This window comes from Protobothrops mucrosquamatus, unplaced genomic scaffold (genome assembly GCF_001527695.2).
Source record: "Protobothrops mucrosquamatus isolate PMUCROS unplaced genomic scaffold, P.Mucros_1.0 scaffold109, whole genome shotgun sequence".
NCBI lineage: Eukaryota > Metazoa > Chordata > Lepidosauria > Squamata > Viperidae > Protobothrops > Protobothrops mucrosquamatus.
Genome location: NW_015386481.1, coordinates 460,499 through 486,081, shown reverse-complemented (window position 1 = coordinate 486,081; position 25,583 = coordinate 460,499). Strand labels below are relative to the sequence as shown.

The following is a 25,583-nucleotide window of genomic DNA, read 5'->3' as shown; positions in this document are numbered from 1 at the left end:
CATCCATCCATCCATCCATCCATTTTCCCATTTGTCTGTCATGCTATCTATCTATCTATCTATCTATCTATCTATCTATCTATCTATCTATCTATCTATCTATCTATCTATCTATCTATCTATCTATCTATCTATCTATCTATCTATCTCAGAATCACAGGGCTGGAAGGACCTTGGAGGTCTTCTAGTCTAGCCCCCTGCTCAAACAGGAGACCCTATTCCATTCTGGACAAATGGCTGTGAAGTCTCTTCTTGAGCACCTCCACCATCAGATCCAACCTAGAAGTAAGGAGAAATTTCCTGACCGTGAGAACGATTAGCCCGTGGAACAGCTTGCCACCAGAAGTTGTGGGTGCCCCATCACTGGAGGCTTTTAAGAAGAGACTGGACAACCACTTGTCTGAAGTGGCAGAGGGTCTCCTGCTCGAGCGGGGGGGTTGGACTAGATGACCTCCGAGGTCCCTCCCAGCCCTAGGATTCTATGTTCTATGATGGGAAAAGAGAGGGAGTGTGCCTGCCCCATCCATAAGCCAAGCACAAGGCTACTGCAACTGCATCACGGGAGGAAATAAGCCCCAGTTGTAACTGTTCAAAAAGAATAATAATGGCATTTGCGTGCTTGGAATATATATATTTTTTTTTTTAAACGCCGGGGGACGCCAAGAGGCCTTTTACACAAGCGTGCCTGAGAGGCTCGCAGGGAGTCTTTGCCTTGAACGTCTGATTTTGTGGGTTTGTGTGTCGAGGGTTGTCTCAGAAATCTCTCCTTCAAAAAGACAATGAAAAACACCAAGGAATCCTTGCCACCTTCTCCAAAGCGCTATAAATTAGCACTTTCAGAAAAAAAAAAAGAGAAAAAGAATTTCTTTCTTTTTAAAAAAAAATAAAATAAAAATCTGATCCCGGGTTACGGGGAGACTACCAATTTTCCTAATCAGTTAGCAATTTCACAGCAGGGCGAAAACTTGCAAAAACAGTAATTAGTTTCTCAGCTGTAGAGAGATCAGGTACAGATCTGGGAAAGAAGATGCTCTGTTTATTTGGAAACAGAGATAAGTGCGGCTTTTGCACCGAGGGAGGGGTCTAGAAACCCAGTTTTAAACCCCCTCCCTCCCACAGCGGTTTGGTAGGTCTGCCCTCTGGCCCAAATAGACCAGGACATCGTAAAAGGTCGAGAACGGCCACTGTACAGATAGTCCTCGCCGTACGACCACAAACGAGCCCCAAATTTCCGTTGCTAAGCAAGACAGTTGTTGAGATAGTGAGGACAATCAGTCAGTGGAAGGGAAGTTGCCTCCAGAAGTTATGGGTGCTCCATCAATGGAGGTTTTCAACGAAGAGACTGGACAGCCATTTTTCTGGAATGGACTAGTCTCCTGCTTGAGCAGGGGGTTGGACTAGAAGACCTCCAGGGTCCCTTCCAGCTCTGTCATTCTGCATGAAAGTGTCTCCTGCTTGAGCAGGGGGCTGGACTAGAAGACCTCCAGGGTCCCTTCCAGCTCTGTCATTCTGCATGAAAGTGTCTCCTGCTTGAGCAGGGGGCTGGACTAGAAGACCTCCAAGGTCCCTTCCAATTCTGTTATTCTGTTATTTTTCTAGCACACAGTGAATTTCCCAAACTGGTCCATTATGGTGCCTTTTCTAAGCATCTTTCTGTTTTACAAGCGTTGTGGCTGTCGTAACAAACGGGAACTTGTTACGACAACCACAACGCAGCCCTGACAGCAAAGAACACACCCACACACACAGAGCGGAAGACAGCAAAGAATACACTCACACACAGAGCGACGAAATACCCTCAAGGGAGGTGACACCATTATGGTCCAAACCAGGTTTACAGATTCTGTAAAACGGTGCCGAATATCTAGATACTCGTCCAGTTCCGAGACGACGGGTTGCAATCTGCGGCGAGGGGGAAAAAAAGCCCCCCCCAAGCAGGGAAGGCCGCAGAGGGGCCGATGGAAGCCGACCTACATCCGAGATTGCAAGGGCTCCAAGAAGGTCAGCAGAAGTTAAGTGTTCAATTTCCTCAAGCCATTATCTGGGCGAAATTGCAGCCACGTTGGCCCACCCAAGGCTTTCTTGCTCAGCAGCCTCCAATTGAGCTGTGGGCTCCTTCAAAAACCGGGTCGATGTGTGACAGACGACACTTATTTTAGGAGAAAGTCCTCCGGGGAACAACAAGATGGAGCGTGTGGCTTCGAGCTTCTTCAAAACTCACCCAAAACCTAAGCGGGCAGGTACCACGGTGCGCGCCAAGCGATTGTCTTTCCCTACCAGCTGGGAAGATGGCAAGAACTTGGCCTACAAAGGCTGAAGGTGAGCTGAAGAGGGCCAGAAGGGACCCTGGAGGCCTTCTAGTCCAACCCCCTGAGACCATCTCGGTCAAACGGTTTTCCTTTTTGTGCCCGATCCGGGAATTGAGAGGCGAGAGAACTCAGATGTTGCTTCAACCTTGAAGACACAAGAGAGTTGTGTCTGGATGAAATGCTGCTATCAGGATAACTTTGAAGAAGGCCTAAGGGATATTTCAAGATATTTCAAGTGGTCCTGCAGAAAGTTGAATCACAGAACTAAAAGGCGGCCTTTTAGTCTCTGGGTCCAACTCTTCCTTCCTCCACGGTGGAAATCCCAACGAGAATGGCTGTCTCATCTTGGCTTGAACCCAACGACCACCTCAAAGGTTTCTCCATCTTGGCAACTTTAAGATGGGTAGACTTCAACTCCCAGAATTCCCCAGCCAGCCATGCTAGGGGTTTTTTTCCCCGCCCACTTCCTTCCCTACAGCAGAGAGATTGCAGAGGACGGGATTATAAAAGAGCAATGGCTGGCCTAAGTCATGTTACAACATTTAGTGATCATTTGAAGTTACAACGGCACGGAAAAAAATGACTCAACTGTGGACAGAAACGTTGTAAAATGGGGCATAATTCACTCAATAACTGTCTTGCTTAGCAACAAAAAATTGGGGCTCCCCTGTGGTCATCTATCCTACTCCCTTACTATTTGTTCTACTATCTAGCCCACTTAGACTATCAAGGGGTGCTTTGATTTCTGTTGAAATCAAGATATATTATGTCTAGAGAGCGTTTCCACAGTCTACTAAAAAAAAAATGTTAGTGAGTAAAAATAACGAAATGTTATCCTGGCAAGAATTCCAAATCCATGGTGTCTTCTGAAAACACAAGTATTGCTTTCGTAGTACGAACTGATCGATTTATAATCCGTTCTAGAACGTTTCCAGAAAAGAGTATCTCTGGATCCTTTTTTCCCCCCTCTTAATTTTCTGCAGGCATTCTTCCTTCTCTTTCCCCCCGTTTGTCTTCCTCCCATCATCTGCCTTTCAATAATTCTCCAAAACTTCTCGAAGATATCAAAAAAGTTCAGCCAGAATCAAGTTTCCTTCCGCATCCGAGGATTTGAATCAGATTTACACTCCTTCAGAATAAAGAGATATTCCCTAACCGTATTTCCATCAATTTGTATTTTTGAAGCCAGCTCTCTCCCCCACCCCCAGTCTCTGCAGCCATTATTCTACATTACGGCACAAAGTCTGAGGTTTCAGGCTATGGGGTAGAAATGGAAGAATAATAAGTGTGATGCTCTCGTATTAATGGGGGAAATCAAGCCTGGGAAGTTTTGTTTTTTTTAAAAAAAACAAAAAAAAAAAAGCTGATTAGAGTAATTAAAATCAGCTTTGGTGCTCTGGGTTTGCCTAGGAAATCAACTAAAGAATTGAGAATTGAGAAATCAGATGGGGTGGCTTCTTGTTCCCAACCTCAAGGAGATGCTTTGACACCCAGAAGGAAAAAAAAAATTGTGTTGCAGAAAATCAACGTGGCTATGGAAGCTATTGGGGTATTGGGGGGAGGAGAGAGATCCTACACAGAAGCAGGAGATAAGGGTGTCTGCTTTGAGTGTCCCCCCAAATACTGGAAGACTGCTATCATGTCCCCCCCCCCACCAGTTCTTCTTTTCCTTAGACCCACCTCCATGTATCTAGAGTTCTCTCAATGTAGCTTTACGATAAAGTAGAATTTAGGTTGTGATTCCTATGTGGCTTCCCCCACGAGACCGACATAGATATTCCTGGCTGGAACCGAGTTGGATAGAAAGCCAATAATCCACAGATAAGAATTGGGTTTGTTGTTTTTTGCCCATTTGCAATTCCTGAGAGCCTCCTGGATCCCTCACTTGTAAGTCTGTTTGCGCAGAAGAAAAATTCAGCTACATGGCTCAGGATACCCCCCCAGGTAGGTATAAAAACCACAATAATTCTTCAACCGTACAGTGTAACGGAATACCAATTTTCCCCCCTTGTTTTCTAATTTTATTTCAGGAATGCTGAAAGCTGGCGGTCTTAAAAAAAAAAAAAAGGACACTCACCACCTTGACAAGTGCTAGCAAAGTCGGCAGGATGTCAAAAATTCACGCATGTTTTGATGTGGGTTATTAAATCGGCACGTTCGTAACATCTGCCACACAGAATCCTAAGGCTGGAAGGGACCTCGGAGGTCTTCTAGTCCAACCCTGCCTCAGGGCAGGAGACTTTAATATACTCTTGAGCTATAAATTAGGTTAAATGTGCTGGGCCTACAATTATCCTGGATTCCCTCTAAGTTTGGTTTGTCTTCAACGCCGTCTTGAGCGCCATCAGCTCTCCTCGTGACTCTCGTCAACTAAGATGACCAAATCACTTTCCCCTTAGTCCACTTGACCTCAAACTGCATTTTTTTTTTTAACATTTTCACAGCAAAAGCGTTCAGGAACTGGCTGAGAAACAGTTTTATTCCTCTTCGCTCCTCTGCTCAACCAAGACTAAGTGAAAGAAACAACTGGGGCGTTAACTCCCTGGGATACACATCATCAACAAACATCACCAAACAAGAAAGGATCATAGACCAAGATAATTAGGGGTCTGGAGGCTAAACCCTTATGATGATTGAGGGAACTGGGCACATCTAGTCTAAAGAAGAGGACTAGGGGTGACATGATAGCAGTATTCCAATATTTGAGGGGCTGCCCCAAAGAAGAAGGGGGTCCACCTCTTCTCCAAAGCGCCAGAAGGCAGGACAAAAAACAACAGATGGAAACTAATCGAGGAGAGAAGCAACCTGGAACTAAGGAGAAACTTCCTGACAGTGAGGACAATCAATCAGAGGAACAGCTTGCCTCCAGAACTTGTGGGTGCTCCATCACTGGAGGTTTTCAAGAAGAGACTGGACAGTCATTTGTTTGGAAGGGTGTAAGGTCATCTGCTTGAACAGGGCTAGGAGACCTCAAAAGTCCTTCCAACAGTATTACATGTTCCATGCCCCACCTTTGCAAGGCGCTGGTCACCATGAGATGGTTCCTGCTGCCTTGTAAATTACTCAGATCTCCACTGGGTTCCTCCATGGTTGAGACTCATAAGCTTCTTGGGTTCCTCCATGGTTGAGACTCATAAGCTTCTTGGGTTCCTCCATGGTTGAGACTCATAAGCTTCTTGGGTTCCTCCATGGTTGAGACTCATAAACACGAAGCTCCCAACAGGGTGAAAGGGCCATATTGGAAGGTATTGAGGTGCTACTAGAAAGAACACAGGGCCGACATCTGTCTGATGTCAGCCCTTTGAGATAGGCCAGGTGAGGAAGCAGACACTGTAAAAACTCTTACGAATGTTTCTTCATTAAGGTACAGAATTAAAATCCCAAAAGCCTGCTGCTTCGACAGACTTTAATTCTGCTGATCCTCATAGCCACGGAATCAAAGTGGGATTATTTTGGTCTTCTTTCTCATGCCTCTCCTCTTCAGAGGCCTGATGTCTTTTATTTTTCATTAAGAGCTGCTGCCCGTTCCTACCAAGGTTATCTCAGCGTTCTTTCTCTGCCCCTTAAGAAAGGATTGATTAATTGATTATGTGCCATCAAGACGAGTCAGCTCCTAGCAACCACACAGATAGATCTGCTCCACGGTGATCTGTCCTCAACCTGGTCCTTCAGATCTTCCCAAGGTGCACTCGTGGTGATTGTATTCAAGTTTATTCATCTCTCTTCTCTGTCCTTATATCTTTCCAAGTATTTGAGATTTCTCTAGGGAATTAAGTCTTTGCATAACCAGGCTCCTATGCGATAAACTGAACCTTGATCTGTCTGAAATGGTCTAGGGTCTCCTGCTTGAGCAGGGGGCTGGACTAGAAGACCTCCAAGGTCTCTTCCAGCTCTATTCTAATTGACTGATCGATCGATCGATTGATTGAAATGGTCTAGGGTCTCCTGCCTGAGCAGGGGGTTGGACTAGAAGACCTTCAAGGTCCCTTCCAGCTCTATTCTGATTGATTGATTGAAATGGCTCTCCATGTTATCCTCAGAAGTCTTGGACGCCAATCTTGGGAAGGGCCAACAAGTTTCTTACCAAGCTTCGTGAAAGCACAAATCGTACAGCTAGTCCTCAACTGAGCCCAAAATTGGTCTGTCTATCTATCTATCTATCTATCTATCTATCTATCTATCTATCTATCTATCTATCTATCTATCTATCTATCTATCTATCTATCTATCTATCTATCTATCTATCTATCTATCTATCTTCTATCTACCTACCTACCTACCTACCCACCCACCCACCCACCCACCCTTCTTTTCTCTAGACTGGCCAAATCCAATTCCTGCAATCTTTCTTCATATGTTTTCGTCTCCAGGCCTTTAATCATTTTAGTTGCTCTTCTTTGCACTTTCCCCCCACCCCCAAAGTCTCAACTTCTTTTTTTGCAACGCGGTGACCAAAACTGGATGCAGTGTTCCAAGTGGTGTGGCCTTACTAAGGCTTTATAAAGCGGTACCAATACTTCACGTCATCTCGATTCTACACCTCTGCTTATGCAACCCAGGATTGTGTTAGATGCTTTGGTTGCTGCCGCACAGGCTTGGCTCGTGTGTAAGGGATCGTCCACTAGGACTCCACGGTCCCTCTCACGGCTTCTGTGGAAAGGATTGTAAAAGGATTTATAGGAGCCATCCTCCATGGCTTCTTCTGCCATGTAGGAAATATTCTTTAACCCCTTTGTCTTCAAAACATCCCCTTGAGTGGGGGATGCACGGCCTGCGTTCCCCATGCGCTTCTTTGTCAAAACAACCGTTGTAGCCATCTATATTACTAATGTCCAGTTGGGGAGGAAAAAATGTATATTTTTTTTAAAGGTTTGCATGCCAGGAACATTTAGGAAGATATACTGAAGTTAAACCTTTATGGCGCTTGCGGTCAGGAGGGGAAAGTATTAAGCCACATGCCTCTTTTCTTCCCGGCGCATTAAAGCCTCCCAAATTGATCCACTGTCTGGCCACATTGTTAGAGGCCGTTATCTGAAGCAAACACAGTCCTTGGAAGAATAACAAGGGCAGCACCGGATCGGCCCCCCGCTCACTTCAGCTTGCGGGGAAAACAAAGACGGGGATAACAGGCGATGAGGATTTCCAGGTAGTTCTTAGTCCAGAAACGGTTCTGGGGTGGTGAAACAGGAAAAATAAATAAATAAAGGTTTAAAACCTCAAATCTCTCTGCCAAAAAAAAAAAAAAAAAAAAGGCAACGCAACCCTGAGCTGCATCAACATAGGAGGAGCATTGTGTGAAGTGTTAATACCGCTTTACACCACCTTGGTAACACCACCCTTGGGATACAGGCAGTCCAACTGCATAGGGTTTCCTGCCTGAGCAGGGGGTTGGACTAGATGACCTCCAAGATCCCTTCCAACTCTATGATGATGATGATGATGATGATGATTGTCAAAGCAAGAACATCCGATGTTAAGCCATGACAGCTATTCTGTTATTCTCCTCCTCTGTTAGCGTTCCTAATACCCTTTTCCAATTCAGAAATTGATTTCAAGTTACACATCACCAGCTCTGGGACCCAAAGCAATCTGGCAGTAATACGATCAGTGAAAGAGCAACGAAAATTATTAGGGCTCTGGAGGCTAAAATATATGAAGAACGGTTGCAGGAATTGGGTATGTTTAGTGCAGAGAAAGGAAGGACTAGGGGTGACAGGATATTTGAGGGGCTGCCACAAAGAAGAGGGGGTCCACCTATCCTCCAAAGCCCCTGAAGGCAGGACGAGAAGCAACGGATGGAAACTAATCAAGGAGAGAAGCAACCTAGAACTAAGGAAAAACTTCCTGACAGGGAGGACAATTAACCAGTGGAACAGAAGTGGTGGCTGCTCCATCCCTGGAGGTTTTCAAGAAGAGACTGGACAGCCGTTTGTCCGGAATGGTGTAGGCTCTCCTGCTTGAGCAGGGGGCTGGACTAGAAGACCTCCGAGGTCCCTCCCAACGCTATGGTTCTATGTTCTATGCAGTGGGACTTTCCAGAGTGGACTCTACGGGTTCCCATAATGGTGCCCGGGTTTCGGTCTCCGTCCAGCCTGCCTTCCTGTCTCTTTGCTCCCTCTCTCTGCTTGTTTACGTGGGGGCCAAGAGAGGAAGGACACCGTACTGGGGTCTTGTGGAAGACAGCCAGACAGATGGGGTCAGATGGCGTTCGTCCGTCCTTTCCCGAGCCTGAAGGAAACCGATAAAAGCTTCATCAAGGTTTCCTGCTTCCCCCCCCCTTTCTCCTGTTTTCAGGGCATGCTGACAAGGTCAGGCCTTGCAAAAACCCACACCAGGTGGTTTGGACATCCCTTTTCCATCCCGGGGGTAGGTCAGCTGCCTCTGATCTGACCAGTGCCTGCTCTGCGGCTTTTCTTCCTGTCTCCTGTATGTAGGACATGTCTACATACCATTACATACTTCCTACAAAAGGAGGAGGAGGAGAAGGAGGAGAAGGAGAAGGAGAGGAGAGAGGCTGTGGGGTCCTCCATGCTCTCTGAGCTGGGTGGTTTTCTTGCAGCATTTCGTGACCCAAGTAGGCAATGCCATCAGTTCTAGAAGGGAGGGGGGTTTGTGGAGAGGAGGAGGAGGAGGAGGAGGAGGAGGAGGAGGAGGAAAATGGTTTGATTGGGCCTACTCTCAAAAAACCCAAGGAGGGGTTGGAGAAAGAGGAAGGGGAGGAATAGCAGTAGTAATAATATTCTTCTGTTTTGAGATATTAAGAAGGCAGAACAGGGTTTGTCAGATTCACAGAAGAATAAAACAAGGTTGGGATTTTCCTTTCTTTTCTTTTTTTTAATTAAAAAAAAAAAAAGTACTTTGGCCCCAAACTCTCCCGGCATCAAAGAAGGAGGCTAGGAACCTGCAGCTCCCAATTTTAGCTGCAAATGAGCGCATTAAATCCAGCTCTCCAGACGCTTGTCCTGGAAAAGAAGGCATTGAGACGAAACAAAAGGACAAAGACAGCAGGAACAGCACCGAGCAGGAGGAGAAAAGGATGGAAGAAGTCTTTCGTTTTATGAATGAGGGAGAGTCTCAAGGACCACTTCGGAGAGCTAATGAAAAAGAGAGAGAAAACCCACCAGGGTGAGGATCAAAGCAACCTTGGATGTGAAGGACCGCCTTTTGTCTGGATTTTGGCAAATAAAGACGACGGCAGAGCTGGAAGGGACCTTGGAGGTCTTCTAGTCCAACCCCCTGCTCGGGCACCTAGACCCATTTCAGACGAACGGTTGTCTAATCTCTCCTTGAAGACCTCCAGTGATGGAGCACCCACGACTTCTGGTGGCAAGTCGTTCCACTGGTTAATTGTCCTCACTGTCAGGAAATTCCTCCTTCATTCCAGGTTGCTTCGCTCCTTGATAAGTCTATCTACCTATCAATGTGTCTTGAAAATTTCGATCTATCTAAGGACCGGGGGCTATGATGACACCAGTAGGATGTGGAAGGATGGGTTTTCAGCCAGCGTTTTAATTCAGTGAACTGAGGTCCATTTGGGTCGGTGGAAAGAAGTAGCCTCTGAACATACGCAGCATGGGCCAGAATAGCACCTGAAAAGGATTAGCCAGGCATGGGTAATTAATATGCATATCTGCTAGACCACTTCATCTGGATATAAATGCAAACCAGGCAGGTAGGAAAGGCAAGGAGATGGGGGGAAAAAAAGAAAGACTCACAAAGTCAAGGTCACACTGGTTGCAAAGACAGACAGTTGGTGCTGGGTTTTGAGTTGGAAACGCCGAAGTGGGGGTGTCTGCCTCTTTGGGGAGGGGTCTTGCTGGGCTCCACAACAGGGGGTGCCTTCTCTAAGCGCCCTGGCTCCCAAATGTATTCCCCCTGCTCCCTTTAATGAAAATAATTTCAGGTTTGCAAATCCATCACCCTAGCCTTCCTTACCATTACAATTCCTAATTAATCTCCACCGCGATTAATAATTCAATGTTTGTTTATCGCCCCACTGGATGCAAACGGGGGAGGCCCTGTTGGTCTGGCTTGGGAAGTGAGGGGGGGGTCCCCCGATGGAAGGGGGAGGGCTGGATTAGGCCGTAAGGAACACACACACACACACACACACACACACACACACGCTTGCGATCTGTCAGCCCTTCAAAGTAGACCAGAGTAGAAAAACACGGTCAAGCAGGCTGATATAAGTAGTCCTCAAATTTAGGGTCACAACTTGAGCCCAATAGTTCTGTGGGTTTTTAACCCACTTTACGACTTCTCTTGCCAAAGTTATCAAGTGGATCGCCGCAGTTGTTAAGGTAGTAACACGGTTGTTAAGTGAATCCGGCTTCCGCATGGGCTTTGCTTGTCGGAAGGTTGCAAAAGAGGGGATCACGTGACCCCAGGAGAGTGCAACCGTCGTAAGTACAAGTCAGTTGCCAAGGGTCTGTATTTTGATCACGTGACCCTGGGGGATGCTGCGACGGTCGTAAGTGTGAAAAACGGTCATAAGTCACCTTTTTAAAGCGCCGTTTGAACTCCAAATGGTGACTAAAGGAACAGTTGTAAGTCAAGGATTATCTGTATAACATTGGAAAGGAAAGAAGCCGTAATTTTAATGTCACAATGATATCCTAAATCTGTACTTAATATTGATAGAATGTTTACCTTTCCTCTCTTCTTTATTCCCCGCAGCAAGGGGGTTTCTTAAAGTTTCCTTTCTCTCAGGACCCCTTTCTCCACTTTTAAAAATGACCGAGGACCCCCAAAAGCTTTCGTTCGTATGAGTTTATATTGATCAATATTTACCGTATTAAAATTTAAAATTGATGCGTTTGCTGCTGTCGCTACTTCTCACAATTGTTTGATGGGATTTTAATATTGTATTATTCTTCAACCCAGGCTGGCAAATAATTTTGATTTCGCAGAACTCCCGAGGAATTGGGGGACCCCGGGGGTTCCAGGGCCAGGCTTTAAGAAACACCATCTCTACATTATTTAGATCAAAGAATGTGAAGGATGCATTCTCCTATCGTATAAATATCGTTCTACTGAAATAATAATGATAAAATAAAACCAGCCTGGCTCCCCCCTAAACCGCCCCTCCCCAATTATTAACAACCCTAAAAGATGCAAAGGTTACATCAGCACTGATGGGAAACTTTGCAGCAAAAAGAATGAAGTGTTAATGGGTTTGCAGCAAGTGTATGAGGCCTGCAAAAATAAAGAAAGGGGAGAGAGCTGCATCTGTACATCATTAAAGGACACAAAATGTGGGGGTTTTTTCTCCAGGAAACGGTTCAGTGGCAACTGCTATGCGGAAAAGTTTTTCTCTGAGACAGATAGGTATCCGTAGGTAGGTGGAGAGAGAGAGAGAGAGAGAGAAAGAGAGAGGGAGAAAGGGAGAAAGAGAAAGATTGATAAAGCAAGTGAGAGAGACAGATTAGATAGAAGAGACAGAAAGAGAGGCTGATTAGATAGAAGAGAGAGAGAGAGAATACAGAGATATAAATGATAAATAGGGATAGAGATAGGCAGGCAGACAGACAGATACAGACAGACACAGACAGAGGCAGAGATAGAGACAGAGATAAATGGAGAGATAGAGAAATAGAAAGATAGAGAGATTAGATAGATAGATAGATAGATAGATAGATAGATAGATAGATAGATAGATAGATAGATAGATAGATAGATAGATAGATAGATAGATACAACAGACAGAGACAGAGGCAGAGATAGAGACAGAGATAAATGGAGAGATAGAGAAATAGAAAGATAGAGAGATTAGATAGATAGATAGATAGATAGATAGATAGATAGATAGATAGATAGATAGATAGATAGATAGATAGATAGATAGATAGATAGATACAACAGACAGAGACAGAGGCAGAGATAGAGAAGAGACAGAGAGAGATAAATGGAGAGATAGAGAAATAGACAGACAGACAGACTGATTGATAGACATAGATGGAGAGATATAAATGGTGGTTAGACAGATGATAGATAGACAGACAGAGACAGAGATAGACTCTGACAGAGATGGAGAGATGGAGAGAGAGAACAAAAGACAGATAGAGACAGACAGACAGATGGAGGTAGAGAGATGGAGAGATAGAGAAACATACACCGAGAGAGACAGACAGATAGACAGAGTCAGTAATAACCTAAATTATGGACAGCGTTATCAGTATTTTTAGCATCCCAAAGTTTTGCTAGTGCTTTCCTAAGAAAAGATAATGGAGTTGTATCATTTATACGGCCTGAAACATTTGTTAGGTGTGAAATGAAAGCAACTTATTTATTTGAGATGCATTAGAAAGTTAAAAACACCTGCCTGGACTCCCCCCCCCTCCTTCTTCACACATCTGCCTTATTCTTGTCCTCTTAATAACTTCCTTAAAATGCCGCTGAGAAATTGGGGACCCAGATGATCCACCCAGGCTGGATGCTTACAAAGGAGAAAAGAAACCCATTTAATATCGAATCCACGACTTTAAAGAAGGATTTGCTGGAGAAACTCTTTAAATTTACGAGACCCAAATTAGCAATAAAATGTATAGAGAGCTCTGTGTTGGAAAATTATTTACAAATGGGTGCGGGTAATTATCCCGTCGTTTGACAGCTTAAAAAAAAATCCTTAAAAAAGAGGAGGGCAGTGCAGATAGTCCTCAACATATGACCACAATTAAGCGAAACATTTGTTAAGTGAAATTTGCCCCATTTTGTTAAGTTAGTCATATTGTTGTTAAGTGAGCTATCCGAGGTCACCAACTTTTTAATTCACCTTTTTCTGGACATAATTGAAAAGGGCTCTAAGTATCTTGACACACACACACACACCACGCTTAAACCTAACGGGCATTAAAAGGAATTAAAAATGCAAGGAGAGATAAATAAGCAAAATAAATTAAACCCTCTTCCTGACATATTATGCAAAGCAAACACTTTTGAGGGAAGCTTAATTTTTTTTTTCTTTCCTTCCCAGCAGATGCTTCCTCTCCGCTGCCTGATCCTTCGGTGACAGGCAGAACACAAAAATGTTTAGAAGCAAACACAGTGCCGGTGCTGTGTTGTTAAGGGTTGCATGGTTCCAAAATTGTTACTGCAGCAAAATGCATCCCCCAAAGCAGATGGGGAGGGTTGGGGGAGAGAACTAGGGGGAAAAAAAACCCCTCATATTTTGCTGTTTATTGCTGCAGAAACAGTGACATTTTGTAATGCAATTCCTCCGGTTTTTATTCTGCCCTAGAAGCAATAAATCAATTTTGTTGATTTTGTATATACAGGCGGTCCTCGACTTACGACACAACATTTCCGTGGCTAAGCAAGATAGTTGCCCAGTCAGTTTGGTCTCCATTGCTTCTGCATGGAGCCAGGCAGGCAGTCCTCATACTTACGACCCCAAGGGAGCCCGACATTTTCGTGGCTAAGCAAGTGAGTTTTGCCCCCATTTTAATCTATTAAATTTCACTCCTTCAAACCCCCACCCCGAGATTCATTGACTCAGCTCTGGGTCTCCTTTTCGAGCAGGGGGCTGGACTGGATGACCTCCAAGGTCCCTTCCAACTCTGTTATTCTCTTATTCTAGGATCCCACAGCAATTAATCAATGGAATGGCTTTGCCTCCAGAGATTGTAGGTGCTGCATCATGGTGGTTTTCAAGAACAGACCGGACGCTCAGAATGGGATGGGGTCTCCTGCTCCAGCAGGGGGTTGGACTAGATGACCTCCAAGGTCCCTCCCAACTCTGTTATTCTAAAATCCCACAGCAATTAATCAATGGAATGGCTTTGCCTCCAGAGATTGTAGGCGCTGCATTACTTGAAGTGTTCAAGAAGAGACTGGACGCTCAGAAGGGTCTCCTGCTGGAGCAGGGGGTTGGACTAGATGACCTCCAAGGTCCCTCCCAACTCTGTTCTTCTTTAACAGAGCTCTTGCTGGGCTTTTTGTCAGCTCTAAACTTGCTTTCTTTTTCTGCATCTGGTTTTTAAAAAGGGAGAATTCCCTGGCTTCAGGATCCCTGCCCCGTCTCTTGTTTTTCTTTTGAGCTCGCGCTCACAATCCATTTGCACAAAAAGTCAACTTTTTCCCTCCTCGGTGGATTTACTGTCTCTCCTACAAACTGTCAAGTAGCTCCATCTGTTTTTCGGGTCATAAACAAAGAGAGCCATCTCTCAGAGACTAAAGCCTGGTTTTTACGATTTTTACAATTCAGGGAGGCGGCTGGTTCCTCCGAGAAGATGTGGATATTTTGAGACGAGATAGACTCTCTTGGAACATGGATGCTCCCCTTACTGGCTCCGAAAAGGGCGTTAAATCCCTGCTTTTCTAAGAAGAGAAAGTAAAGGGGAGCAAAACTGTTTAGAGCCACGACTCTTAAACTGGAGACCCAGTTTCAAGTTGTCCTCGACTTACGACCACAAGGAGCTCAACATTTCCGTCGCTAAGCGAAACAGTTATGACTTGCGTGCCATCCTCGGGCTTACGACCATCACAATGTCCCGAGGTCGCACGATCCGACTTTCCGATCCAGCTGGCTTCCATCAAGAAAAGTCAATGGGGAGGGAAGCGGGATTTGCTGAACAACCAGGTGTGATTCGCTTAACGACGGTGGCAAGAAAAGTCGTAAAGTGGGGCAAAACTCACTTAACAAATGTCTCACTTGACAACAAAAATATTGGGCGCAGTTTTGAGGACTAGCTGCAGTTGGTGTCCGTGCTATAGCTGAATTTTTCTGACCCGCCAGAAATTGACAAATTATTTTAACAAATTATTATTTCTTAAATGAATAAGGTTTTATTCCTTCTCCCCCCCCCCGAAGCCGCTCCTTGTTTTTTTCTTAAAGAAAAGATGGATATTTCTTATGTATCCCCCCTACCCTGAATAACAAGAGGAGCCCCCTGCCATCCAAATACATAATTCCTGGATATTTATAGAATTTGTACGGGCCTGGGGAAGGAAAAAAAAAAAGCAGACCCATTAACTAAACCAACCAGCTGTAAATTCAGCCCAGGAAGAAACCAGGGTGTCTTTCAAGCATTCGGCTTTACCTCTATTTATTAGTTGATTTTTTTTTAATTATGCCAAATTGATTATGAACACATCACCCAGGGAATGCTTCCTAATTAGAAGTTCAAGGGTGGGGGGGGGATGATGGATTGGGAAGGGTCTTGAATGACTTCCATCAAGAGAGAGAAACGGAATTTTTTTTATTTTTTATTTTAATTTCACAAAATCCGGGAACTGCCAGCCTTTTGAGTTGTGTTAATTGGAAAATTTAAAAATTTAAATTCAATTTAAAATTAAATTTCTCAACGGCTGAACCGCATCTCGTTGGATTAATCTGCGCGAAGCCTCAACAGTTTCTGAAAACGGTGGCCTGGTAGGTCTAAGGAAGCTACCCCCCCCCAAAAAAAACATGTCACCCCATTTTTTTCTGCCAGCTGCATCTTCCAAGGTCAAGAGATGTTTTCCAAGCCCTCACAAGTCAGAAGATGTCAAAATTGTGGGTTGTTTTTTGGACCGCCCTGATCTTGGAAGCACGGACACCTCCCGCCTGTCGGTGCCCAGGTGGCATCATCACCACCACCAACTCAGCTTCGACAAACCTTTTTTGGCACAACTGGAGCACAATTCGCACTTGGGTATTTCTTGTGAATCAAGAAATAAGACACCCCCCCCCCAGGTAACCCCTAATAGGGGCAGTTGCACCCCGTGTTCCCAATCATGCACCAGACACGGCATGTGTGGAGATCCTTGCGCTGTTGCACGCGCTATTAATTAGTTTAATTGCACACCACGGCTGCCCCCCTCAACCCCGCATTCAAAAGCACGCAGCCCATTATGCTGCACCGTGTGTGTAACCAGGTTAATGGCTAAATTGCTTGAGAAGGCAGAAAAACCTTCCTCTCTGCACTTAAGAAAGCTGCAAATGTTCTAAACTACTCTGTGTGTGTGTGTGTTTTTTCCAGATATTTCATGCCACAGATGCTGATGTGCTGATAAGGTCACACAAGGGGATCACATGACCCCGGGACACTGCCACCGTCACAAATACGAGTCAGTTGCCAAGCATCTGAATTTTGATGGACGCTGCGACGGTCGCGAGTGTAAAAAAAAAATAAATGGTCCCACCCCACTTTTTTCAGCGCTGTTGTAACTGTGAACGGTCACTAAAAGAACAGTCGTAAATTGAGGATTACCTGTATTCCGTTCCAATCTGGATTCTCGGTTTTTGTGGAAATCTGTTGGATTTCTCCAAATAAGGATTAGATATTTGTGGAAAGGTAAGAAGTCTAAAACTGATCCTTTTGGACACTGAACTTCAGTCGTTTTACGAGGATGAGAAAGTAATATTTTTTATGGAAGGATTTTTTTCCCGTAAGCTATTTTCGTACTGCGGCGCTTTAGCAGCAGCGTGTGTATTTCTCTGTGGGGTTTATAATAAATGCGGGGTTGACAGTAAAGCCGAGAAATTCTTCTCCGTACACTGATTTACACACACACACACACACAAATACACATACGTGTTTTTTTTGTTTCTCAATAAGAAACTAAATTAATCAAATAAAAAGAGCAAACGGGGGGGGGGAAAATCTTTTACTGAAGTTTCCCCAAACCCCCAAATAAGTTACCCAGATCTAATCCACATATCAAAGGATACGGTCTGTAAACACAGAGTTAATTAAATTGTATGTTCACAAGAATAAACATACCTACACACACACACACATACACACGCCCCTCAAGTGTCACCCTAAAATCAGCCTGTGGACGCTTCCACGCCCAGGACAAGCTCCCCCTATAAAACAGTCTCTCTGTACCCCATTTCTCTGGAGCTGCCCCTACAGGCGAACCCCTTGCTTTTAGGAATAAATATTTCTTCTTTCCTCACAGCTGTCTGGATCTCATTTTTATTTATTCTTGTGGCTCGCACTGGAACCCCAAATCATTCTTCTGACAACACATTCAACAACACACTGTACAAACAAACCAGAATGCAACTTGCCATCGCTAATAACATCCAGTCTGCCATTTGCTTAGAAAAATTAGCGGGTGGATGGCTAAATACTCTTAACTTCCCAGGTCCCGAACCCAGATTAACAAAAGGCTCCAATCCTGTTTATTATTATTTACACAATGTCACTGAATATATATCAAATAGCAAAGACTGCAAGAAAGTCTCAGGTTTGACTTAATGGATTCATTTTATGTAGTTACCATTATTTGCATATATCCTCTACTCAAGACTTGAAATATTAACGCCAAGCTCAAGAACGGCAGCCATTCCAGTTCCTTAACCAGCCAAGGATTTTCCACCTTCGCTTGGTTTGACACACATTATCAAAACAACACATCACTTTAAAAAAAACAACAACAACACCTGCAGACATATATCCAGGGATGTTTTGCGCTTCCGTTTTTTTTTTTTAACGTGGCTTTCCTTCTCTTGTTTTTTAATGTCAAAACTGAATCAATGCAGCAGAAAACAAAAAGAGAGACGAAATCAATCAAAACCAAGAGATGGCGTCTCAAGGAGGAACCCTATGCAGCAAAAATAAAATAAAATAAAATTTTACTACACACACGCACCCCGCAGGCCGGATTCGTTTTGTTTTTTAAGCACTCTTGGTATTCCTCAGACGTAACTCTGTTACTTCAATCCCAAAGCACCGGAAATGTCGGTTTGTTTGTGACTTTCCTGGCCTGCCTCTTAGGACATATAATTTGCAATGACAATAGGAGGGGGGGATAAAAAAAAAGACCCTCAATCACTATGGGGTTTTTTTTCCCCTACCTGCTAAGCAAACAATTTTAAAATGATTTGCCAGGAAAGCAACAACATGTGAGAAACAACATGTGAGAAACAAAATCCACCGAAAGCAGAGCTGAGAAAACAGAGCAAAGAGATCTGCTGATAGACAACGAAGACGACCAATTTCCATATGTTGGTTCCTGTTAGCCTTGCAGAGACACAAACAATTAAATAAAACGAGAAGATCTCTCAGTCCCACACAGATATAAATGTCTTTCCTTCCCACCAGGAAACAAAGCAACATCAGAAGAAGATAGTCGGAAAACCCAAGGAAAGTCACGAAGAGAAGAACCTTCTCATCAAAAGATCAGAGGTAACCTGGAGAAGGTAGTCAGAAGAATCAAGGAGAAGACCTTTCCTGGGCCACAGGATCAGAGCTATCCTGGCCGGGCTTCAAAGACAAGCATGAAAAGTTCTGGAGATGTTTTCAGCAAAGCCACCTACCTCCACGCCTTGAACCTTCAGCTTCATGTGGTCTTCCCTGGTGGTCTTGCCGTCTTTCCGTTTTTTCCAGCAATATCCATCTTTGCGGTATTTCACCTTCTTCCTGTTGTAGAGGATCATAGAACCATTTTGGGGCCTGCAAGACAAAGAGGGGGACAAGATGATTAGGGGAGCTGTAATGTAACAGAAGGGACCATTGGAGGTCTTCTAATCCAACCCCTTGCTCAAGGCAGGAGACCTTCTACCTTTCCAGACAAATGGCTGTCCAATCTCTTCTTGAAGGCCTCCAGTGATGGAGCACTCACAACTTCTGGAGGAAAGCCGTTCCATCCATCCATCCATCCATCCATCCATCCATCCTGTATCTTCTCCATCTATCTCAGAATAACAGAGTTGGAAGGGACCTTGGAGGTCTTCTAGTCCAACCCCTACTCAAGCAGGAGACCCTAGGCCTAGACCATTTTAGACAAATGGCTGTCTAGTTTATTCTTAGCCCCAGCCATTGACCCCAAGTGATAAAGAGAACCCCAAAATACATCGTGGAGTTGACCCACCAGTCTGCAGGAGATCAGAGATACTTCCCTTGGTTGAAAAGGGTTGATAGGACAATGGACATTGCAAAGGTTTTAGCTCCTGGTTTTGGTGGCCCATCCTGCAAAAACTCACCCATAAGCCATGTGCTAAATGGATGAAACTCACCCATAAGCCATGTGCTGTTGGGGGTCGGACTGAAAGGCATAAATTGGTTGCCCGGTTCCATACAGACACGGCTTCGCTCAGAGACTTCAGACAATCTGCTTTTTCCAAGATTTCTGAGAGCCAGCAAAGTAAAAGATCTCCTTGTGGATCCCAAAAGCCTCAAGAGCCACAGCTGCACAGCGTTTCCAATTAACACAAGATCAGCCCATGTCACCGCTGAACGGAATGAGCCTCCTCAGACTTGTGGCTGGATGGCTGAGGAATTCTGGGAGTTGAAGTCCACAAGTCTTAAAATAGCCAAATCTGGAGATCTCTGGTTTATAGTAAACTGCACTGAACAGCCCCAAAACAAGACCCCTTCTCCACACATTCCTTTCACCCAATTTAGGAAGAACTAACGCATTTTCACTTGCCAAAATTTCAGGTTCCCCATCCAATCCAGAAAAACTCTCAATTTTTCATCCCCTTTTCCTAAATGTGGCTTAACGTTTTTTTCCTCTCGAAAATGCACTTTTTGGCACCGTGGGACGAGGGAAGGTCCGGTGCAGCCATTTGTCCAATAAGCAGCTGTCACTATTCATTTGATACAGGCTGATATTTGCCCCCTCCTTCTCCAGCCCCTGATGGCTTTGCCCTTACTGGGAAATTGATATAAAAGAAAACGTCACAATATTTGTGCGATATTTTGGGAGAGAGTTAAAGGAGAAGGGAGCGGGGTGCCCAACCTTTTCCCGGTCTCCCCTAAATTCAGCTCCGAAACCGCTGATACTTCATCCTCCATGAAGATGGTTAGAAAAAAATTTATAGAAGTACATTAGTCACAGTAATTTGGCTGTGGAGAACCAAGAACCGAAAGAAATACAACAACATTAGCAGCGGTTGCAGCCATAAACAACTTGTGAAGGAAAAGCTGGAGTTGGCAGCTTTCGAACCCGTAAATCTTTGCAAGATGTGGGAAGAGAAACAAGGAAGATTTGGGGGAGGGAAGCCAAGTTTCCCCCCTCCCTCTGTCCCATTTTCTCTTTTTTCCCCCCCATCCTTGAATTCCAATTTTGCTAAAAGAAGACAGCCGCGGCCCAAATATTAAATTGCAAATTTCTACAGCCCCTCGGTGCACAATTTTGCATTTTCAGTTTATAATGGAGACTCTTTTGCAAATGAGGCTGTTTTCCACAGAGGAAATGTGGTGGGGTTTTTGTGTTTTTTTCGTGGCGGGTCCAAAACGTGGCCCTCGTCTCTGGAATGTGGGTTTGGGGTCAGGTTGTTTTTTTGCTCTTTGGCAGAATATTAATGTGGGTTTTTTTGTCCCCACAGGAAAGGTTTATCGGGTATGGACTTCGACTCCCAGAATTCCTCAGACGGCATGCGAAGGCTTTAACTCCCAGAATTCCCCAGCTGGCATGTGAGGGTTTGACTCCCAGAATTCCCAGCTGGCATGTGAGGGGTTTGACTCCCAGAATTCCCAGCTGGCATGTGAGGGGTTTGACTCCCAGAATTCCCCAGCTGGTGTCTGAGGGGTTTGACTCCCAGAATTCCCAGCTGGTGTCTGAGGGGTTTGACTCCCAGAATTCCCAGCTGGCATGGGTGAAGTTTGACTCCCAGAATCCCTCAGTCGACACGTGAGGGCTTCCCACATGGCAGCTTCGTTGAGGAGGACGAGGAGGGGCGGGGCTGCAAATTACACTGCAGCAATTGGTGGACTTGCCTGCAGGAGGGAAAACCTCCACCAATCGCTATCCGGACAGTGATAGGGGTGGGTGGAGCACTGAGCTTTGATTAATTGCCATAGCTCCTCAGACCCTTGCATTGACAGCTCTACTCCGGCCATTTTATGATTTTTATTGAATATGTATAGCTGCCCATCTCAACAGAACAAGCCCTTTCTTTCTTTCTTTCTTTCTCTTTCTTTCTTTCTTTCTTTCTTTCTTTCTTTCTTTCTTTTTCTTTTTTTCCTTCCTTCCTTCCTTCCTCCCTAGCTCTTTTCCTTTCCTTTTTTTCTTGAATTTATATAGCTGCCCATCTCAACAGAACAAGCCCTTTCTTTCTTTCTTTCTTTCTTTCTTTCTTTCTTTCTTTCTTTCTTTCTTCTTTCTTTCTTTCTCTTTCTTTCTTTCTTTCTTTCTTTCTTTTTTTCCTTCCTTCCTTCCTTCCTTCCTTCCTAAGTTGTGGGTGCTCCATCACTGGATGCTTTTAAGGAGAGACCGGACAGCCACTTGTCTGGGATGGCATAGGGTCTCCTGCTTGAGCAGGGGGTTGGACTAGATGACCTCCAAGGTCCCTTCCAACTCTGTTATTCTGTTATCTCCCAAATCAAGCTCCTGAATCAGTCCAAACCATTCCCAAATAAAACCAGCCAGGTTCGGTTCTCCCCAGCCTCCGAAGTCTCTCCGTGACCCCAGTGCGCAGGGCTCCCTGATTTATCCCTTATCAAACAATGGCGCATCCCCCGTTCAGACAGTGCTGCCTCTTTTAAGGACATCCTCCACACGATAATGTTGAATTCCTTCTCTTTTTATGGCTCGGTGGCATTTGAAAACAGCTCCCTTGTCTCTCCGGCTGCCTCATTTGAGGCCTGGGGGAAAGAGAGAAAGAACTATTTCCAAGCGGATGCAGTTTTCCCCGTGCTGGGCGCGCATTGAAATTTAAGATGCCTATCGCCCATCTTCAATTTATCACCCTGGCTGTCAGCTGCATCGCCTATCGCAAGGCAGCGCGCTCATTCGGAAAGGCTGACGCCTGTCTGGGATCTGCCGGGGATCGTGTGAATCAGCTGCGACCCACAGTTAGTGAGAAGGAGATGGTAGCTTTCGAATCCGCTTCCGAAGTTGCGGCTTCTGTGGATTAGTTTCCACCCCATTGCTTCTTGTCCTGCGGAGAACGAGGTTTTCAAGAAGAGGCTGGGAAGCCATTTGTCTGGAATGGCAGAGGGTCTCCCGGTTGAGCAGGGGGGTTGAGCTAGATGACCTCAAAGATCCCTTCCAACCCTATGCTTCTATGTTCTACTGCAGAGGTCTCCAAACGTGGCAACTTTAAGCCTCGTGAACTTCAACTCCCAGAATTCCTCAGCCATTTGTCTGGAATGGCAGAGGGTCTCCCGCTTGAGCAGGGGGTTGGACTAGATGACCTCGGGGGATGCTGCAAAAATGGTCGTAAGTCATTTATTTTCAGTGCCATTGTAACTCTGAATGGTCACTAAACGAACGAAGTCAAGGACTACCTGGAAAATAACTTGATTATTATTTTTTTTGGCTACAAAAACATTTTATTTTGGGCTGAATTCCCTGTTTTCATGTCTTCTTCAAACGGCTCATCCTCCTTGCCAGACTGAAAGGCCCGTTAAATCTAATCCCTGAGCAAACACATCCATAAATAACAGGCGGGAGTTGAAAGGCAATGTTCCCCGGCTATTTTTTTTCAACTTCTCTTTGAGTTTCCTGGGTCAAAAGACAATCCATCAGAGGGCAGAAAGCGCACACTTAATGGAAAAGGTTCAGAAGCCACGTCTGTTGCTGCCAGCCGGTGTTGTAACCCTGTAGTTGCTATGGAGGGAGGGCTTACTCTGCGGAGGAGTGAATGAGGAAGAGATTGCTCTGACCTAGAGAAGCGGAGCTCTCTTAAAATAGCCCTGGTCTCACTGAAATCCATTCTGACTCAGTTCCCACATGCAGGTTGTCCTCCACAATTTGTTTAGTGGCCGTTCAAAGTTACAACGACATTGAAAAAAAGGACTGTGAAGGAGGCCGTGGGACAACTGTACTTCCAGTCCTGCAAGGTGGGAAAGACCTGCACAGCCAAGGGACGGGTCAGATAAGAGTCAGCTGAGCCTGCAGCTGGATAATGGGAGGAGAGAAAGAGACTCAGAAGGGACCCTCCCAAGTTTCTCAGGCTGTAAAAGAGACCGCGGGAGATTTGTACTTTCAAATTGCAAGGATATTGTGAAAGTAGATGGGAAGGACCTGGGGAGACGGGGAAAAGAGACACAGCCAAGGGACGGGTCAGATAAGAGACAGCCGAGCCCAGAGCTGCATAATAGGTGGAGAAATTGGCTCAGAAGAGACCCTCCCAAGTTTCTCAGACTGTAAAAGAGACCGCGGGAGATTTGTACTTTCAGACGTACAAGATTTGCTTAACGTAGTTTTACAATAAAGCAGAACTAACTCATTTGTCTGGTCTACCTCGCAAGGTTGACTCTGCCAAGCAGCTCCTGAACGCTCCTGTCGAGAGCGTTCCTGACAGTTAGAACAATTAACCAGTGGAACCACCTGCCTCCAGAAGCGGTGAATGCTCCAACACTGGAAGTTTTTAAGAACAGACTGGACAGCCATTTGTCCGGAATGGTGTAGGGTTTCCTGCCTGAGCAGGGGGTTGGACTAAATGACCTCCAAGGTCCCTTCCAACTTTACTATTATTATTATTAGAGGCAGCCTTAATGCTCCCACCTAGAATTTCTTTCTTTCTTTCTTTTTTTTAAAGATCATTGTTCCTTTGTTGAAATTCACCTCTATCTTCCAAGTAGCGGGCGCGCCGTTGGTCACTCAGCCCAGAACAAGCCTCCGCCGTAAATTACGAGGCCTTTTCGAGCCCCGAGACTCTGATATTCACCTAATCGCATTACTGCAATATTAATAAGCCTGCTTAGGGCGGCCAGTTTTCTTCCAAATTGTCACATAAAAAATTTGGTAAATATCAGGCGTATAATTTAATCGGGAACTCGGGCTAGGCAGTAAATATTGAGATAGTAATAGAAACTCCCAGGTTTTCTAGAGTTGAGGATTAAGGTCAAGCAAATTCCATCTGTGAGGAGGCTAGGTTTTTAAAATCAATTCCTCCCCCCCCCACACCTCCCCGGCCTATCTTTTATCGTTCCGCCCTTTTAATTCTTTGGATTGCCTGCAGAAAAGAAAGGGATCTGGGAATGACTCAGTCCTGCTCAAAACTGGCTCGGGAAAAGAGGAACATCCAAGGTCAGTGGGCCCTGGTGATGGCTTCCCCCTTTAAAACACAGGAGAACAGAGTTGGAAGGGACCTTGGAGGTCTTCTAGTCCAACCCCCTGCTCACGCAGCAGATCTGACACCATTTCAGACTAGTGGTTGTCCAATCTGTTCTTAAAAATCTCCAGTGAGGTTTTTAAGATTTCTGGAGGCGAGGTATTCCATCCCTCCCTCCATCCATCCATCCCTCCATCCCTCCATCCATCCCTCCCTCCATCCATCCCTCCATCCATCTATCTCTCTGTCTGTTATGTATCTTAGCTCTCTCAGAATCATAGAATCATAGGGCTGGATGGGACCTTGGAGGTCTTCTAGTCCAGCCCCCTGGCTCAAGCAGGAAATGCTACACCATGTCCAGTCCCTTCTTAAAAACCTCCAGTGTTGGAGCACCCACAACTACTGGAGGCAAGGAGTCCCACTGGTTAATTGTCCTCAATGTCAGGAAGTTTCTCCTTAATTCTCAGCTGCTTCTCTCCTTGATTAGTTTCCACCCATCACTTCTTGTGCTGCAAGAACAAGGTTTTCAAGAAGAGATTGGACCGCCATTTGTCCGGAATGGTATAGGATCTCCTGCTTGAGCAGGGGGTTGGACTAGAAGACCTCCCAGGCCCCTTCCAACTCTGGTACTCTGTTATACAGTTAAGCAATAGCGAAGTCAGAGTAGAAGAGGGAGGCAATGCTTAGAAATTGAGGATTCTGCCAGCCACCCCTTTTTCACAACCCTGCCATCTTGCCAGCTGTTGGAAACTGTCTCTTCCGTACGAGTCAGGGATGTTTTTAAGATGTTCTCCTGGCCGCTGAGCTGATATGCAAAACGCTTTCGGGCTCCTAAGCAAACTTCCACCGCAGGAGCTTCGGCATAAATCTGACCAGAAGCTGAAAATCATAATTCTTACAGGAGCTGCTCGGCGGCTGCACCTTCTCTGAGCAGAGGCATCTGTTACAAGCCAGGATGGCAGCTCAGCTGCCGACCTGCCATCCTGGGGAGTGATGTGAATTATGCAATTTGTCGGGAGGGTGGGTGGAAAGCGGCAGGGTGGGTCGCTGGAGAAAGAGGAGGAAGAGAAGGAGAAGAAGAGGAAGGAGGAAGGAGGAGAAGAAGGGAGGAAGGATAACTGTCGGATCCTCTATGCTCTCTGAGCTTGGCTGTTGTTTTGTTACAGACGTTTCATTACCCAACTAGGGAACGTTATCAGTGCTAGAAGGCAGGTAGGGTTTGAAAATAGAGGAGATAGAGAAGGAGAAGGGGAAGGGGAAGAGGAAGGAGGAAAAGGAGGAGGAAGAGGAGGAGGAAGAGGAGGAGGAGAAGAAGAAGGAGGAGGAGGAGGAGGAGG

At 45.3% G+C, this 25,583-nt stretch overlaps 1 protein-coding gene across 1 annotated transcript in view; it reads right to left on the bottom strand.

Moving 5' to 3' along the window:
- CAMTA1 (calmodulin binding transcription activator 1) overlaps positions 1-25,583 on the bottom strand; it is a 234,807-nt gene that overhangs the window by 109,522 nt on the left and 99,702 nt on the right. Inside the window, exon 4 of the mRNA XM_029283484.1 lies at positions 18,559-18,694. Within this exon, the coding sequence (XP_029139317.1) occupies positions 18,559-18,694 (136 nt within the window). The remainder of the gene's footprint in view (positions 1-18,558; positions 18,695-25,583) is intronic.